The 16,150-nt window shown below is 41.8% G+C and overlaps 2 protein-coding genes and 1 long non-coding RNA gene across 3 annotated transcripts in view; 1 reads left to right on the top strand and 2 right to left on the bottom strand.

The window, feature by feature from the left end:
• The window catches only part of unc79 (unc-79 homolog, NALCN channel complex subunit), a 47,828-nt gene extending 41,054 nt beyond the window's left edge, over positions 1-6,774 (bottom strand). Inside the window, exons 1-2 of the mRNA XM_089004744.1 lie at positions 6,643-6,774; positions 2,945-3,065 (exon numbers count right to left, since the gene is read on the bottom strand). Coding sequence (XP_088860870.1) covers positions 2,945-3,065; positions 6,643-6,664 — 143 coding nt within the window. The 5' untranslated portion in view covers positions 6,665-6,774. The remainder of the gene's footprint in view (positions 1-2,944; positions 3,066-6,642) is intronic.
• Positions 6,775-8,122: 1,348 nt separating this feature from the next.
• Positions 8,123-13,830, bottom strand: LOC148893486 (uncharacterized). Its single transcript, XR_016115970.1, has 2 exons — positions 13,488-13,830; positions 8,123-8,839 (listed from the first exon to the last, which is right to left on the bottom strand). It is a non-coding gene; the product is annotated as an uncharacterized LOC148893486 (long non-coding RNA).
• Positions 13,831-15,219: 1,389 nt separating this feature from the next.
• The window catches only part of btbd7 (BTB domain containing 7), a 31,748-nt gene continuing 30,817 nt past the window's right edge, over positions 15,220-16,150 (top strand). Inside the window, exon 1 of the mRNA XM_089004180.1 lies at positions 15,220-15,361. The gene's annotated coding sequence lies outside the window, so the exon portion shown is untranslated. The remainder of the gene's footprint in view (positions 15,362-16,150) is intronic.

The following is a 16,150-nucleotide window of genomic DNA, read 5'->3' as shown; positions in this document are numbered from 1 at the left end:
TCAAATTCAATTTGCTTTGATATTGTCAAACTTGGAAAAAAGAAGAAGAAAAAAATAAAAAAAATATGAGCACACACTGCGATGATCACTGCATCTCATGCGTATCTGGTGACAAGGAGCAAAAATATAAAAAATGGCATGTTTTCAGTGGCAACCCCATACTTCTCCAAATAAAAGTGACAGAGCAAACATCTGTCCCTTGCTGGCTGCCTTCATCCAATCAGCGGCGGCTACCATGCAAAAAAAGGCCAATGTGCGGGACGGGGAATTTGTCGGGAGGAAAACAACAACTGAAATTTCCTTGTCTTTCATCAGGCTGTCAAGGATGGGAGTGACACCGAATTGGCTTAGGGAAAATACAGAGGTGACACTTTTGAAACATGCTTCAGCCAGTAATAAACATGCGTGTGAGGTTAGATCAAATGCTCTTATTTCACAGCACATGTTTATTGCACCAGAGAAATAATGTCCGTATGCATACAATATGATACTGCGCTAGTATCATCGGGAAAAATAATGAGATCCAACAGGCATATGGATTCGGGTTTCTAAAATAAATGTCACTAGTCTACGGTAGAGGAGAAACTAGAATGACAAAGGAATAGGTTGTATCAAAAGGGGGATGACTGGTAACAATTATGTTTGTGAGCTAATGCAGGATGGACAATTGTGTTTGCTGTCCCCTGGGGAAGGTGGTGGACATATTGCATCTTAAGGGGGAGGGAAGAAAAAAAAACTTGTCGGGTAGAGTGTGGAGCATCTGAAGGAGAGGGGGGAGGGGCCAGAGAGCATTGCTCTTTGATTGCACATTTTATAAAGAACTGCAACTGTTCTTCTACCGGTGAAGAATTCATTACAGAGTTTAAATGCTGATGCAGCGTTTTGTGAAAGGGCCACTTTCTTAATAACGGCATTAATGGGCGATAAATCAGAATGTGGTTGTTGGGGAGGGGGAGGGCTAAATGACCATTTTTACAGATTTACATTTTGTGAGCTAAATCACACAGAGTGGATGTACTCAGTGAACACACCCCCTTAAAAAAATCTGACAAATTTCTGATGGAATATGGCTAAATTATTTTTTTATAAAAAAAAAATCTATCTATCTATCTATCTATCTATCTATCTATCTATCTATCTATCTATCTATCTATCTATCTATCTATCTATCTATCTATCTATCTATCTATCTATCTATCTATCTATCAATAGACGGACCTATCTATCTATCTATCTATCTATCTATCTATCTATCTATCTATCTATCTATCTATCTATCTATCTATCTATCTATCTATCTATCTATCTCTCAATAGTTCGATCTCTCGATCTATCAATAGATCGATCTATCTATCGATTGATCTATCTGTCGATCTATACAGAGAGAGGATGGCTACAGAAATACATGTCTAAAATATTTTCATAGACAGCCTGATTTCTGTATTTTATATACATAGATGTTGGGAGTTCTTTGCAAAAGTGCAAAGTATGTTTTGAGGGTATATTTTGTCTGCAACCGTCTACGGGTCAATGCTTAATCCTCTTATGTGGATTTATTTTGTTTTTCTTTTTTTCTCTTAATAGATTCATGTGTCTTCTCCCCAGTAAAATACATAAATAACTTTTTTTGTGAACTACTGAGATTCATTGTGGGCTATCAATCTTTTTTTCCAATTAAAAAAAATGTAATTTCAACAGGGGAATGTTCACTCTATCCACTGTATATCATTGTTACAAAATCAACTCAATACACAGAATGTACCTCTGACTTTTTCACTGCCCATTTCTCATTTACAGAATACATTATTGAATTGAACCATGAACATTACACAGACGCGCTCGCACGCATCCACTGGACTGGTACACACAAAAACAATGTCTATATACACACACACACCCACGCACACACAAAAACACACACTCACACACTCAACAAAGTATAAACATATACACATTAAACACATGTAGAAATGCACTGAAACAGACATGTGACATTGACTGTCAATCAAGTCCTATACTGTCAACTAAAATAAATTTAATGGACTATGTGTTGCAATAATTAAACACATATTCATGCTTTCCTGCTGCTAAAATGGTCAGAAATTTTATTTATTTTAATCTTTTTTTTAAACCTGGATCGGGAAAAAAAAAGATGCGGAGATGCAAGCATTTCCTCTGCCTTCATAATGGCAGGCAGGATAAAGGTTGTTGGGAAAAAAAAAGGACTGAGTAATTTATTTTCTCATGTACAGTAAATTACATTGTCACTTGAGACAGATTGTTAGGCTTTAGACGTAGATTCCGACTTTTGCTAAGTCAGTTAAGATTTGACACATTTAATGCCGAATTATCAGCACAAAAAATGTTGTTAAGAAGCATTATCACAACAGAGAAATCATCTACCTGATTTTTATCATCTTCTTTTTGCACTCAGTTGATTGTGACATGGAGCACAGTTCAACAATTCCTCCGTTTTATCTTTCAAGACTACACTAATTTCGCGATGGAGTCCAGTGTTGATATACGCTCTGATTAGAGGAGGAATGACAAACACAGGATTTACTGTGTTTAAAATGGCTGCCCACTTGGAGGAGGATGTTTTTTCCTCCGTTTTCCACGGCACCCGTGGGAGCGGGTTGACCCCACAACTGTTGAGCAGCCCTCCGTAGGCCCCTGAGGGAGGGTCACAGCAGGGAAGCGTTCGGTCAGCAACTGACCACCGAATCAATAAACATCCTGGAGCTCCACGTCAGCTGTTTGCACAAGTACTCTAGCGTTTTGAAAGCTATGGTTGTCGGATTCCTTTGATTTTTGGTCTATTTTACTTGTGTAATGGTGTCAAAAATTTGTGCTAGAAGAACACAAAAAAGAAATATCTGACCAAGTCTAAAATTTCAGACAGTGTGAAATGTGTTACCTGTTGGTTCCAGAGCAATGTACTTACCTGAGCAGGGTTTGAGAAAAATATTTCAGTGTGTTTGCAATATCAGTTCCAGAGGGCACGGGATAAATATTGTGTTGAACACGGTTGTGATACTCTTGCAGGTATCGTATCTTAGAAGCAACTATAGACAAGATAAAGAGAAGGGTGACAAGAAGATAAAAAATTTGAGACACTGATATATTCAGCTGAGTAAAGAAAAAAAAAAAGCAAAATATTTCAAGTCAGAATCAGACTCAGAAATCCTTGAATAGTCCCACAATGGGCAAATTTGCAATCGACAGCAGCAAAATTGAATGAGGTGGGAGGGCGTCAAAGATAAAACAAAGTATTCTATGCACGAAAGAAAATGTCAGGAGACTGAAATGTACAACTGCAAAAAAGTATCATGAAAAGAACTTTACATAGTGCAAAGTATAGAAATATATAAAAGGATAAAAATCATAGTTGAGATGTAAGTTCATTTGGTTTCAATGTGATATTGTGGGTCTCTCACGTGCAAGATGTTCCAGTTAAAATTAAACAGAGGCTGTGATTCCACTGCCCTCTGGCCCAATTTGAGTGACCTTTTTGAGCTATTTCTTTATAAGAAGCTTCAGGGGGCAGGGGGGAGTTATCTAATGCTCTACTCCTACCAAGGGAACTTGGTTCAAGTTCCAAGTCAAGCAAATGTATCTCTCAATCCACTCATCTATCCAGACAAAATTTTCTGCTTAGGTGAGGGAAGGAATATAGATTGTCCGCAAACGTGATGAACGTTTAAATTGGTCCACTGATTCATGGCCAGAATTATAACCGCACTGCTCCTTGTGGATCTGAGATTTGATTTTTAATGGACTTACACTTGTACCACTACTGGATAGTCTTTACCAAAAAAGCCGAGTAATGTGATCCATGTGTAGTTGAAACACACTCTTCTTAAAAATCTACAAACTGAGAGACACCGTCTCCGATGTCTATGTGCTGTTTTATAGACGTTTCATCCAGGAAAGCTTTACAACAACGGTGTCAAAGACATTTTAGTTACGGTTTCCTCTCGTGGGGGGGGGGGGGGGGGGGGTGTTATGATTTTGTGGGAAGACATTAGAATGTTTCATACCCTCCACATATTACATACAGAGCACACAACAAATTCCTGAATGACTAGTTTTCAAATTTGAAGTAAAACATCATGACTGCTACTATATTATGGTTTACATGGGACCATTTGAAATTGTAGTTCGGACTTTAGGAAGCATCATAGAATTTCACAAGTTTGATTTGGCAGAATAAAATGATGTGGCCGGACAGATTTGCCAAATCTGGGTTACATAATTGAACTGGCTATATACTGCTTTTTTTTTTTACTTCATTCAGCTTTTAACGAAAATGGCTTTTGCAAATATAAAAGTATTTGATGATTTACTGTATATAACAGGAGCGCTCACACTTTTTCAGCATGGGAGTTACTTTTGAAATGACCAAGTCAAAATGATCTATCCATTATATTTATTGCGAAATATATTGAGGATTATTGTAATTTATTTTAATTTATAACCGCATATGTAGCACAACACAACATAGTTATGTACGTTTTTTTTATATTACCTGAGTTCACTCTGATAACTGGCAGACGAGAAAAACGCACTTTGAAATGTCATCGTGAAAAAAAGGTCCTCCTCTCCACCCATTCCGTATGAAAGTGATACTTTTTTCTTCTTCCTTGGTCCAGCTCCCCCACTCGTTTTTATACCCTATTTTTCGTTGAAGATGAAAAAACGAACGAAAAATGAGGATGTAACTAACGACTTGCTAAGCTAACTACATGTTTGAGCAGCAGTGTACCTAATAATGAGATGTCATCTGATTGGTTGTATCAATCAAGTAGCGGGATAGCTGATAGGCTGGCGGCGAGTTTTTTTTCCTGCAAAACCAACTCAACTTTTTTGGAGAGCGTCGTTTCATGACATTGTCACACCACCTTGTCATGCGATCTACCAATAGTACCATGGTGATCGACTGGTTGCTCGCGATCGACGTATTGAGCATCCCTAGTATATACAGTACAGTACCATACATTTATCTGTTGCCTTGGTATGTTATGTATATTTTCACCAGCTGGTAAATTGTGCAAGTCGTGTGTGCATGAGTCTCTTGAGTTGCATGAGTCTCGGGTGTATTTTCACTGATTTCTTTGTACAATGACTGCATAATAATGTGTGCGACTGATAAAAATGTACTCTAAGGTATACGTTGATTTAATTTCTAATGAGGTGTCATGCGGCGAAACAGCAAGCAGGTGGTAAAATGATAAAAGTTGCAGCCAGATGCAGGAAGGGTTTTGTAATTTGTAATTGTAGCGTGTACATTTTTCTTTGCATTCAATTAACTAATTCACTGCCAGACGGTGTGCAAAAATGTGTCCACTCCAGTGCCAGGGGTTTTGTCATTTTCACTCAAATTGGAGGACCGACAGAATATTGAGTTGTAGGACTACATAAACATTTGATGCAGCGCAAGAAACCTTAAAGTCTAAGGCTTAGACTTGCATCTTTCATCAGAAAAAAAGAGTTAATTCCAAAATTATATGGGTCTAGAGTTATCTGAGCTTGAAATGGGGGCGGCTGTACAAAAAGGCAAATACTGCCACCTCGTGGTAACAAAAAAATATTACCAGAGGTCTGATCAGCGCTTTATCCACCCCCCCCCCCCCCCACACACACACACACACAAGAAAAACTGGTGCTCCATGTCATGCTTTTCAATTTCCAAATAAATTCGGGAATGGCAATGAATGAATTAAAGACACTATACATAACGATACCCTACTGTTTAAAATGTTGTACTATAGTTTTCTTATTAGTACGGTTTCCTTGCATTTTGATAGTAACAATACGTTGTGCAATTTATTAGAAAGCGTTTGGTCTGCATTTTTAACTTGGTAGCAACTGTTCTCAGACACAATTATGGCATCTGTCATTCCACTTTGAGACCATTTCCCTCTGCATCTTTCATTCTCATTTGAAAAACAAAACAAAAAACAAAAATGGCAGCTGCAGACTTGACATTCCTCACTACTTGACAGCATCTTCATCACAAGTTTTTAAATAAATTAAATACAATTCGAAAAAGAAACAAATTTACACCTTATTAATGACTAAACGTTAGTTCAAAGTACATGTCAGTTGTATCATCAGGATGATGGGAAAATACTGATTGTTTTCCACCTGTTCACAGACAAGAAGCGAAACAGCCTGCGACCATCCTGTTCCGAGCGCATTCAAAGGAAATCTTCAGGCAACCATATTGCTTGGGGATTTAAAAAAAATCCAACGAACTGACCTTGACAGAAGAAATATAAAATCGATTCAAATCTATTTGTGGGAACATGTGATGAATGTATATTTTCCACCGTCAGTTAGAAAGCTGTACAAACGATCGACGGACTTGATTTTAAGATGCAAAGAAATGCGGAGGAAGAGTGTGGAAGGAGGGGACGCGCGCGCGCACACCCCGCACACATCGAGTCCTCCAGCCTTCCTCTGCAGTGAGAACGTGTTGCGAGCTGCCTTGGCAACCGAGCTCTCATCATTACCAAGGACAGCTCCCTTCGTCCTTTTACTCCCCCACCCCTCAAAAACAAAAATAATATGACAAAATAAAATAAATAATACATATATAACCCGACAAAAAACACATACAGCAAATACATATCTACTCACACTGCTCTGCCTTGGTGGACATTTCGGAGACACTTGTGGAGACATAAAAGCCACGCTGTCAAATTAATTTGGATATTTTTTTGCAAGCTCCTCAGTGTGTGTTCCTCACTGGTGGAAAAGTGAACAGTCTCTCTCTCTCTCTCTCTCTCTCTCTCTCTCTCTCTCTCTCTCTCTCTCTCTCTCTCTCTCTCTCTCTCTCTCTCTCTCTCTCTCTCTCTCTCTCTCTCTCTCTCTCTCTCTCTTTCTCTCTCTTTCCCTCTCAGCTTGATCGTACCACTGTATGCGATGGATTTGTGAACTATTTCTGTTGCAGCTTTCAATCATGTTAAAACGTCATCTTAATTCAGCAAATCGTTACTTTTGGGATGATAGAAATCAGATGGTATGGAGGAGGGGGCGACAAAGGAAGCCTGTTGGTGCAGATGCAACAAACAAACGCACCTTTCCAAATGGACTCACCCGACGTTGACAAATTGCCATTCAGGAAATTCAACATCGCCTTAAAAATACATAAAATGGTTCGACGAATGACATACTGAAAACTTTTATTTATAATCGTGTGTGTGCGTGTGTGTGTGTGACTGTGCATGCGCGCGCGCGCGTGTGTGTGTGTGTGTGCGTGTGTGTGTGTGTGCGTGTGTGTGTGTGTGTGTGCGTGTGTGTGTGTGTGTGTGTGTGTGTGTGTGTGTGTGTGTGTGTGTGTGTGTGTGTGTGTGTGTGTGTGTGTGTGTGTGTGTGTGTGTGTGTGTGTGTGTGTGTGTGTGTGTGTGTGTGTAAGTATGTAATCATGCAAAAGATGGCGAGCAACTTGACACGTAAACATTGCAATAATTAATTTTTTTTCTTTTTACATTTTCAACCACTGCTTGTATTCGATGAATTGATCAAATACTCTATTTTCCGGTGTGGCGCAATTTCTTCATTTTCTTTAAAAGATGACCTTTAGCCTTATACGTAGGTGCGCCTTATAGATGAAGTAATATTGAGCCATAACAGGTCTCGCAATTACTGTCAGCAGCCACCAACAACATTTCCCCCGTAGAAGAAGTAGTGCGTAACCCCAGCCTCTACTATAGCACCTTATAATGTGGTGTGTCTTATATTTAAAAAACGTTTATATATTTACCGGAATATATTATATTTGGAAAACCTTTTTTCATTCATTGAAAGTGTGCCTTATATATGGAAAAAGTTTGAAATGCTGCGTATTATACACCGAAAAATGTGGTAATTGGGTTTTATGCATATACAGCTATGTTTCAGTAAAGCATAACACATTTGAAGAATATTGCATAAGTATGACGTAAATAGACTTGAGGGTTTTGAGCGAAGTACTGACTGAATGCCAAAGATGTTTTTGGAGTATTTCCATCTCATATCCAGCTGATGAGAAGCAACATCCTGTCGGTACATGAGGGGAGTCAATTATATGCAAGTGTTATGTAAAAAGATTATGTGGTAAATAAATTCCCATTCACTGTAAAATACAACATGTTTATTCTTGTGATTAATGTTTGCAGTGATACCCAACAGGAAAGTTAGAATTTGATTATGTACACTCCACTCAGTCAATCTGCACAATTAAATTAAGATTAACCCTCATATTACCTGTATGTTAAAAAATCACATTGGTTATGTTCTAAGTCATTTTTACCCATATGTAAAAATCCACACCAAACAGTCAAGCAAAAGGTGACATCAGCAATTTTTGAGATGTTATAAACATACTTGAAAAGAGAGACAACATATTTTCTATCCCATTGGGATATTTTTGAAACTGTTTTGAGGAAAGGACAAGGAAAGGTTATCCAGTGCTTTAGTCAACACCAAAAAATGGAAACTGGTAAAATTGACTCCTTAGCATAATATGAGAGTTAAAAATCATGTCATCAAGCCCAAATATGGAGCCCCTGATGGAAGTCATCTGTATGAACTAACTGGACAAAACCAAAACCTTCAATGAAAGCTTCAAACGCATGTTCTTAAATTTGTTTTGTAATTGTTATTTTATTCATATAAGGGTAAAATCATAAAAATCTCTGTCATTGTCCAAAAATTACTGCGTGCAACTGCAAGAAGATCCACAGTCGTGATGTTATGGAGATGGTCTCTGTCGGTAATGTGGGATATGGTGTAAGATCCATCCAGCTGGGCCCAGAAGAGTCGCAGCAAACACACATATGGCGAACACCGCTTGCTGTAACATAGTCAATTAAAAAAAATCACTTGTAGAAAAGTAGAGGCAATGTCATGAGTTAACCAGATTAGTGCACATGCTAATCTCACTGTGCCACTTTGCACAGGTGTGGGATGTTTCAATGAGTGGCAGTTAAAATGACTCCCGGAACAACCATTCAGTGTCGGGTCATTGTTTGTTTCACCCTGTCAGGTTTGTTTTTTCTTGCCATGGTTTACTCACGGTTTTGTTTGTTACTTTGGACCTTTTTGTTCTAATGACTTTATTGTTTGAGATTTTGTTCCTGCCGACTTTATTTAATACAATTTCTCAAATACAACCTGTTCTTCAAGATGGCGCCCCCCTGTGTGGCTGCCTCCACAGCAGCTCTTTCCCTTTCTTGTCTACTTTTTCACTTCTTTACTTTTCCGTTTTTGTTTTGCCTGATCTCGCTCCATAAACCTACGGAGAGGAGATGGGCATCTTTTCTTTTGCTCATCGCCGTTATTTTTTACTTTTCCATCGCTCCTGTGAACGGGGAATCCACGCGCACGCGGAATCCCATTGTTTACAGTCGAGACCAGCTACTAGCGTGGCGGGCTAATAGCGGACTAGCGGCCGCCGCACCAGACATCCCCGATGAATTGAAGAGGAGGAAACGAGGATGTCGGGCCGGGAAAGATCGCCGCAAAAGAACGAGGAAATACCGACACGTTCTCCCGTCCGTCATCATGGGGAACGTGAGATCGCTCCCAAATAAAATGGACGAGCTCGCGGCGCTAACGCGACATCAGAGGGAGTACCGGGAAGCCAGCTTGCTACTCGTCACGGAGACATGGCTTTCGGCAATCACTCCGGACGCCCACGCAGAGTTGGAGGGCTTCCAACTCGTACGAGCGGACAGAAATGAAGGCAGCGGTAAGCAGAAAGGAGGGGGGATTGCTGTATTTGTGAATGACAAATGGTGCAATCCTGGGCACATCACGGTGAAGGAAAAACTTTGCACTCGGGACATCGAGCTGCTAGCCGTTAGCCTTCGGCCGCATTACCTGCCACGGGAATTCTCACACGTCATAGCCGTGACGACGTACATTCCCCCTACGGCAAATGGCGGCGCTGCCTCCGATGCCCTCATATCTGTTGTAAACAAGCTGCAAACCCAGTCCCCCAACGCCTTGTTTATCATCTCAGGGGACTTCAATCACATTTCCCTGAAATTCTCCCTCCCAACATTCACACAGTATGTAACTTGTGCCACCAGAGACAATAACATATTGGACCTATTTTATTCAAACGCCAAGGATGCATACAAACCCTCCCCCCTCCCCCCTCTCGGAAGAGCAGACCACAATATGGTTTATCTCAAGCCTGTGTACAAACCCCTTGTCCAGAGGCAACCAGCTGTGACCCGCACGATCAAAAGATGGTCCACAGAAGCTGAAGAAGCTCTGCGGGACTGTTTTGATTCAACCAGGTGGGAGCTCTTTACTGAGATTCATGGGGAAGACATTGACTCACTCACCAACACCATCACAGACTACATTAACTTTTGTGAACAAAACACCGTACCCACCAGGACTGTGCGGTGTTTTGCCAACAACAAACCATGGATTAATCCCGACATAAAAGTCCTCCTGAAGGAGAAGAAAAGGGCTTTTGTGTCGGGCAACAGAGAGGAACTGAAGGCCGTGCAGATCCAACTGAGGAGGAAGATCAGAGAGGGGAAGAAGGCCTACAGGATGAAAATGGAGGAGCAGCTGCAAGCCAGCAATGTCGCTGGTGTCTGGAAGGGCCTGAAAAACATCTCAGGCCACAAAAGCCCAGTGACATTGAACGAAAAAGACAAGGACTGGGCAGATGAACTCAACCGCTTTTTCAATCGGTTTGACAAGACGCCAGCCGCCCCCGGCCCACCGTCAACTTCACCTGTAGCTGCACCTGCACCAACTCTCACTGTGGCCTTACCCTCCCTGCCCCCTCTCACGACCAGCTTTCCACAACCAACATCTGCCCTCCCAACCGTTGCCACACCCTCAGCCGCCACTCTGCCTCCTGGTTCCTGCCTGTCTGTCACAACTGCGCAGGTGAGGAACCAACTGAGGAGGATGAAGGTGAGGAAGGCAGCAGGTCCGGATGACATCAGTTCCCGACTCCTCAAGACCTGCTCCGACCAGCTGTGTGACATTGTCCAGCACTTGTTCAACCTGAGCCTGAAGCTGGGCAGAGTTCCACAGCTGTGGAAAACGTCATGCCTGGTCCCAGTGCCCAAGATTGCCAACCCCAAAGAGCTCAACAGCTACAGACCGGTGGCGCTGACGTCTCACCTGATGAAGACGCTGGAGAGACTCGTCCTCGCCCACCTGCGACCGCTGGCAAGCTCATCGCTGGACCCGCTGCAGTTTGCCTACCAGCCCAGCATCGGTGTGGAGGATGCCATCATCTACCTCCTCCATACGGCGTTGCTGCACCTGGAGAATGCTGGGAGCACGGTGAGGATCACATTCTTCGATTTCTCCAGTGCCTTCAACACCATCCAGCCCAGTCTACTGGGGGACAAGCTGCAGCATGCCGGAGTCGACCATCACCTCACATCCTGGATTACAGACTACCTCACAAACAGGCCACAGTACGTGAGGGTAAAGAACTGTGAGTCGGACAGGCTTCTCTGCAGCACCGGAGCGCCGCAGGGAACAGTCCTGGCTCCATTCCTCTTCACCCTCTACACCTCGGACTTCAACTACAACACCCCAACCTGCCACCTTCAGAAGTTCTCTGACGACTCAGCTATTGTCGGCCTCATTACAGAGGGAGACGATAGGGAGTACAGGGGACTGACAAAGGACTTTGTGGACTGGTGCCAGCAGAATCACCTCCAGATCAACACTGGCAAAACCAAGGAGCTGGTGGTGGATTTCTGCAGGAAACAATCGTCACCTGCACCATTGAACATCCAGGGTTCGGACATTGAGAGGGTGACCTCCTACAAGTACCTGGGTGTTACTCTCAACAATAAACTGGACTGGACAACAAACACGGATGCCCTAATCAAAAAGGGACAGAGTCGCCTCTTCCTCCTCAGGAAACTGAGGTCTTTTGGAGTTCAGGGGTCACTCCTAAAGACTTTCTATGACTCTGTGGTGGCATCAGCCATCCACTATGGCATTGTCTGCTGGTCAGGCAGCATCACCACCCGGGACAGAAAAAGACTGGAGCGCTTTGTCAAGCGGGCCAGTTCTGTCGTGGGCTGCTCGCTGGACTCTCTTGAGGAGGTGGGCAACAGACGGACGCTAGCTAAACTAAAAGCTATGACGGACAGCCCCTCCCACCCCCTCCTGCCCATCCTGACAGCTCTGGGTAGCTCCTTTAGCCAGAGACTATTACACCCGCGCTGCAAGAAGGAGAGGTACCGCCGCTCGTTCCTACCGACTGCTGTCAGGCTTCACAATTCCCAATGATCACATGTGAAAAAAAAAAAAAAAAAAAAAAAAACTGGACACTTGTAAATATGGGTTGTTGCAATATATCTTAATGCATCTCTTGATTCTGCACTATGTACAGTCTTGTTTATAGAACGGTTTTTGCACATCTACATTTGCACAGTATACAGTTGACATTTTTATTTTGTTATGCTTGAATATCTTGTTTTCTATCCTTTCACTCCCACCCCAACCCCATCCCTTTTCAATTGCTGCTGTGGACTGCAAATTTCCCCATTGCGGGACGAATAAAGGTATTCTGATTCTGATTCTGATTCTGATTCTTCCCTCCTTTCTGTTTTTTTATGGGTGCACTGCCATCACCACCTTGTTCTGTTTTTTTTTTTCTTTCTTCTGTTCTGAATACTTTCATTCACTGTCACTATAACACTCGTATATTGAAAACATGGACCGAGCATATAAATACGCTTCCCTGAGGGCCGATGAACACATTTATTGTGCGGTAAACAAGCGACCACTCGCTTTCACTTCCACTAGGATCTTTTAGCCTTCAACTGACTTATGGATAAGAAATGAATAAAACATCTCCTATGCTCTGCTCGTGAGCCGGGGAAGAAGACTTCACTTGACTTCCTTGTATCATATTCCATAAAGTGCTCGATCGCAAACTGACTTTATTTGGCTGACAATTTTAAATGTTTTTACTTCCAAGTTTAACTCATTCACTGCCGTTCATGAATTTATTTGGGAATTGAAAATATGACATAAAGCGCCGTTCCCAAATTTGTTCGGGTTTTGTTTTTTTCATGCTTGGGTACCGATAAAGCACTGGCCATGGCCTCTAGCAATGTTTTTGTTCTTTTCCAAAAGGGGATAGCATTTCCCTTTTTCCATGTTAGCACTTTGTTCCAGCTTTAGCTGTTGTTAAAGTGCTATATAAATCAATATGTATGTATTGTATTTTGTACAGCCGCCCTCATTTCAAGCTCATATAACTCCATACCAATATAATTTAGGAATTAAGTTTTTTTCTGATGAAAGAAGAGAATCTAAGGTTTCCAACGCTGTATTGGATATTTATGTAGTCCTAAATCTCAATCTTCTGTAGGACCTGAAATTCAAGTGACAATGACAAAAACCCTGGCACTGGAGTGGACACATCATTCCACATGTCTGGCAGTGAATGAGTTAAAAAGTAATATTCAATGAAACAACAATAGTGTGAGTCCTACCACTGGCCCAATCTTGTCTTTCGCTGGCTTGTGCTGGATGATCCACCTGTGATCCTGCTGGAAGCCTTTCATTACTTTGGAGCCCCTCAGTGAACATGCCTTCAGTGCAGAGAACATCTTTCAGCTCGGTTCTGGTCACTCTCTTCAACTTTGGACAAAGTGTTGGGATTGACATTCTTCCCCACATCCCGTGAGATTACAAACAACATATTTTGATTCCCAACCCTCATCCTGGGAGGAGTCAATTCCACAGCCTTGTGTAAATAAATATACTGGCCAATTTCTCATCAAGACAAGATGAGTATGGAGGATAACGTGGGAAGAATAAATAAATAAATAGAATCAGGCCAGAAATGTTGATGTCAGATTATTCTAAAATGTTGTCCAGGAACAGAAAAAAAACGCATTAATTTTTTTTTGTTCCTGTGCCTGCGTGGGTTTTCTTCGGGTCCTCCAATTTCTTCCCATCTTCCCCAAAACATGCATGGCAAGCTGATTGAACACTCCAAATTCTCCCTGGGTGTGATTGATCACATTTTTTACTGTTGTTTATTGTGATTTTAAAATAGGAGGATTTTTGTATCAATACAAATCTGAAATTGTGTCAAAATGGAGCAAAGTTAATTGACCTTGAAATCAATGATACCTGTGCCTATAAAGTGTGTCCTGTGTTGCCATCACCAGGACATCGAGAGAACTACATTCCATTTCAATGAATGCATTAGCGATTGGATTGGATTGGATTTGCATTTATTAGTCTCGCAGTGGAGAAATTTACATTTCACAACAGCAAAGGGATAAAAGGAATGAACATGTCAAACAAAAATAGTAACCTTTGTCAAGTTTTCTTTAGGTGAAGGGTTCGATTCTGGCTCTGTAAGGAGTTTGCATGTTCTCCCCATGCCAGTGGGGATTTTCTCTGGCTACCCCATTTTCTCCCCGTGCCTGCATGGGATTTCTCTGGGTACTCTGGTTTCCTTCGATATTCCAAAAACGTGTATGCCAGGTTAATTGAACACTCTAAATTTTCCCTGGCAGAGAAAAGCATCGCCCAGCGGAAACAACACACCACCACACCACCATGGGTGTGTGTGATTTCCCCCTTTTAATCTACCAGAGTAAAGATAATGAATGGACCACGGAAGAATCTTTCAAGGAGTGCAAAAGACAAGTTAAAGTTATTTGAATTGATTTTAACTACACGCGAGAGGGCGCTCGCCACTGCATTTTTGCCGAACGAGGGACTGTCATCGTCAAGTGACTGCACACTGGCCAGTCCAAGCCAAATGTAGAAAGAAAGCGCATTTCCACAACAAAAGTGATTTTAAACTTCTCTTCAAACAATTTTCTACTATTCAAATTCGTAGCCATGCATTCTTGAAAAATATTTAATGGAGTTGTTTTTAAACCATTTTGATTGCAGAATCTTTCTTTTTCACCACTAAAAAGTGGCATATAAATGCACTTTAATTTGAAAGTCATAACCGGAATCGTTGCTATAGGTTGTGTGTGGACTTAAAAATGGGCAGCACTGGGCCATAACAACCACCCAAGAAGGCATTGAGCTACTACGAAGGAAAAACGGTGCCAAAACTGAGAACGAAACCAATCCAAGATTATTTCTTCGTCTCTGCTTTTGCCGGCACTTGACCCGAAAGTCGTTCTCAGTGGAACTGGAGCTGCTCATTGGCGATGAAATGCGGACGCTGACGTCGAGTCGTGCGTAACGAGCAGAGTTGGAAAAAGAAGGTGTTGAGCTGCAGTTTTTTTTCTCTTCCTCTGCCAGGGACAACTTGTTTCGGAGTGCTGCATTTGGACTAAGAGTCTAGACGAAGATAAAAGATACCAGCCACCAACGACGATCACTTACTCTGGTAATATATTTGTCTTGTAACGGTTACATGGCGCCGCTCTTGCTTTACCAAATGCTGTTTGTGATCGGAGGAGTCGATAGCTTTACCTTTAGCCTTCTGCTCGAGTCGAGATTGATAATCAGACTGTTGTGGTCCCCGGGAGTTCTTTCTTTCGTTTCTGGACAATTCTGTCGAATTCGAGCAAGCTGCCGGTTTGGGGCGTTTGGCTTGTTACCGTTAAAGCACTTTTAAAACGAGGATACCGTTGGGAAACCATGCCCCCCGTAGAGACTCCCCTCCCCTGTCCTCCTCTCCTCAGCCTCACAGTAGCCCACCAAGCGATACTAGCTCGGCTTTGACGTTAAGCTAACAAAGCCAGAGCGAACCATTGGATTCTATATACTCCAACTATAATGCATTGAAATCCTCTTGTGGTCAATTTTGCTTGGTCGAAGAAAATAGTTACTTTGAGGATCAGGCTACGTGTTGCTCTGCGTTGCCTGAAACGTAGGCTTTTTTCAACAATATAGCTTATGATCTGATTGCTGCAGATAACAGTATAATGCTGCGTTTTTGGTGTGTGTGCGCGTCTGTGTGTGTTTACAACTGCAATATCACGTTATCAATTATTGATTTTAGCATCCACGTTTTCCTTTTTAAATAATATGCCTTTGGATTGGATTAGCCTGTATTAGTTATTATTAGGAGACATTTACATTTCACAGCAGCAAAGTTATGGAAGGAAAATGAAAGGAAAGGAAGAAGTAGAAAAACTAAATACAGGAGCTTCTGGAAATGCATCCACTCTCG

Source organism: Hippocampus bargibanti, linkage group LG09 (genome assembly GCF_051943395.1).
Source record: "Hippocampus bargibanti isolate YZ-2025 linkage group LG09, ASM5194339v1, whole genome shotgun sequence".
Taxonomy (NCBI): Eukaryota; Metazoa; Chordata; class Actinopteri; order Syngnathiformes; family Syngnathidae; genus Hippocampus; species Hippocampus bargibanti.
Note: the sequence above shows the minus strand (reverse complement) of the source record. Positions and strands in the feature narration are given on the sequence as shown.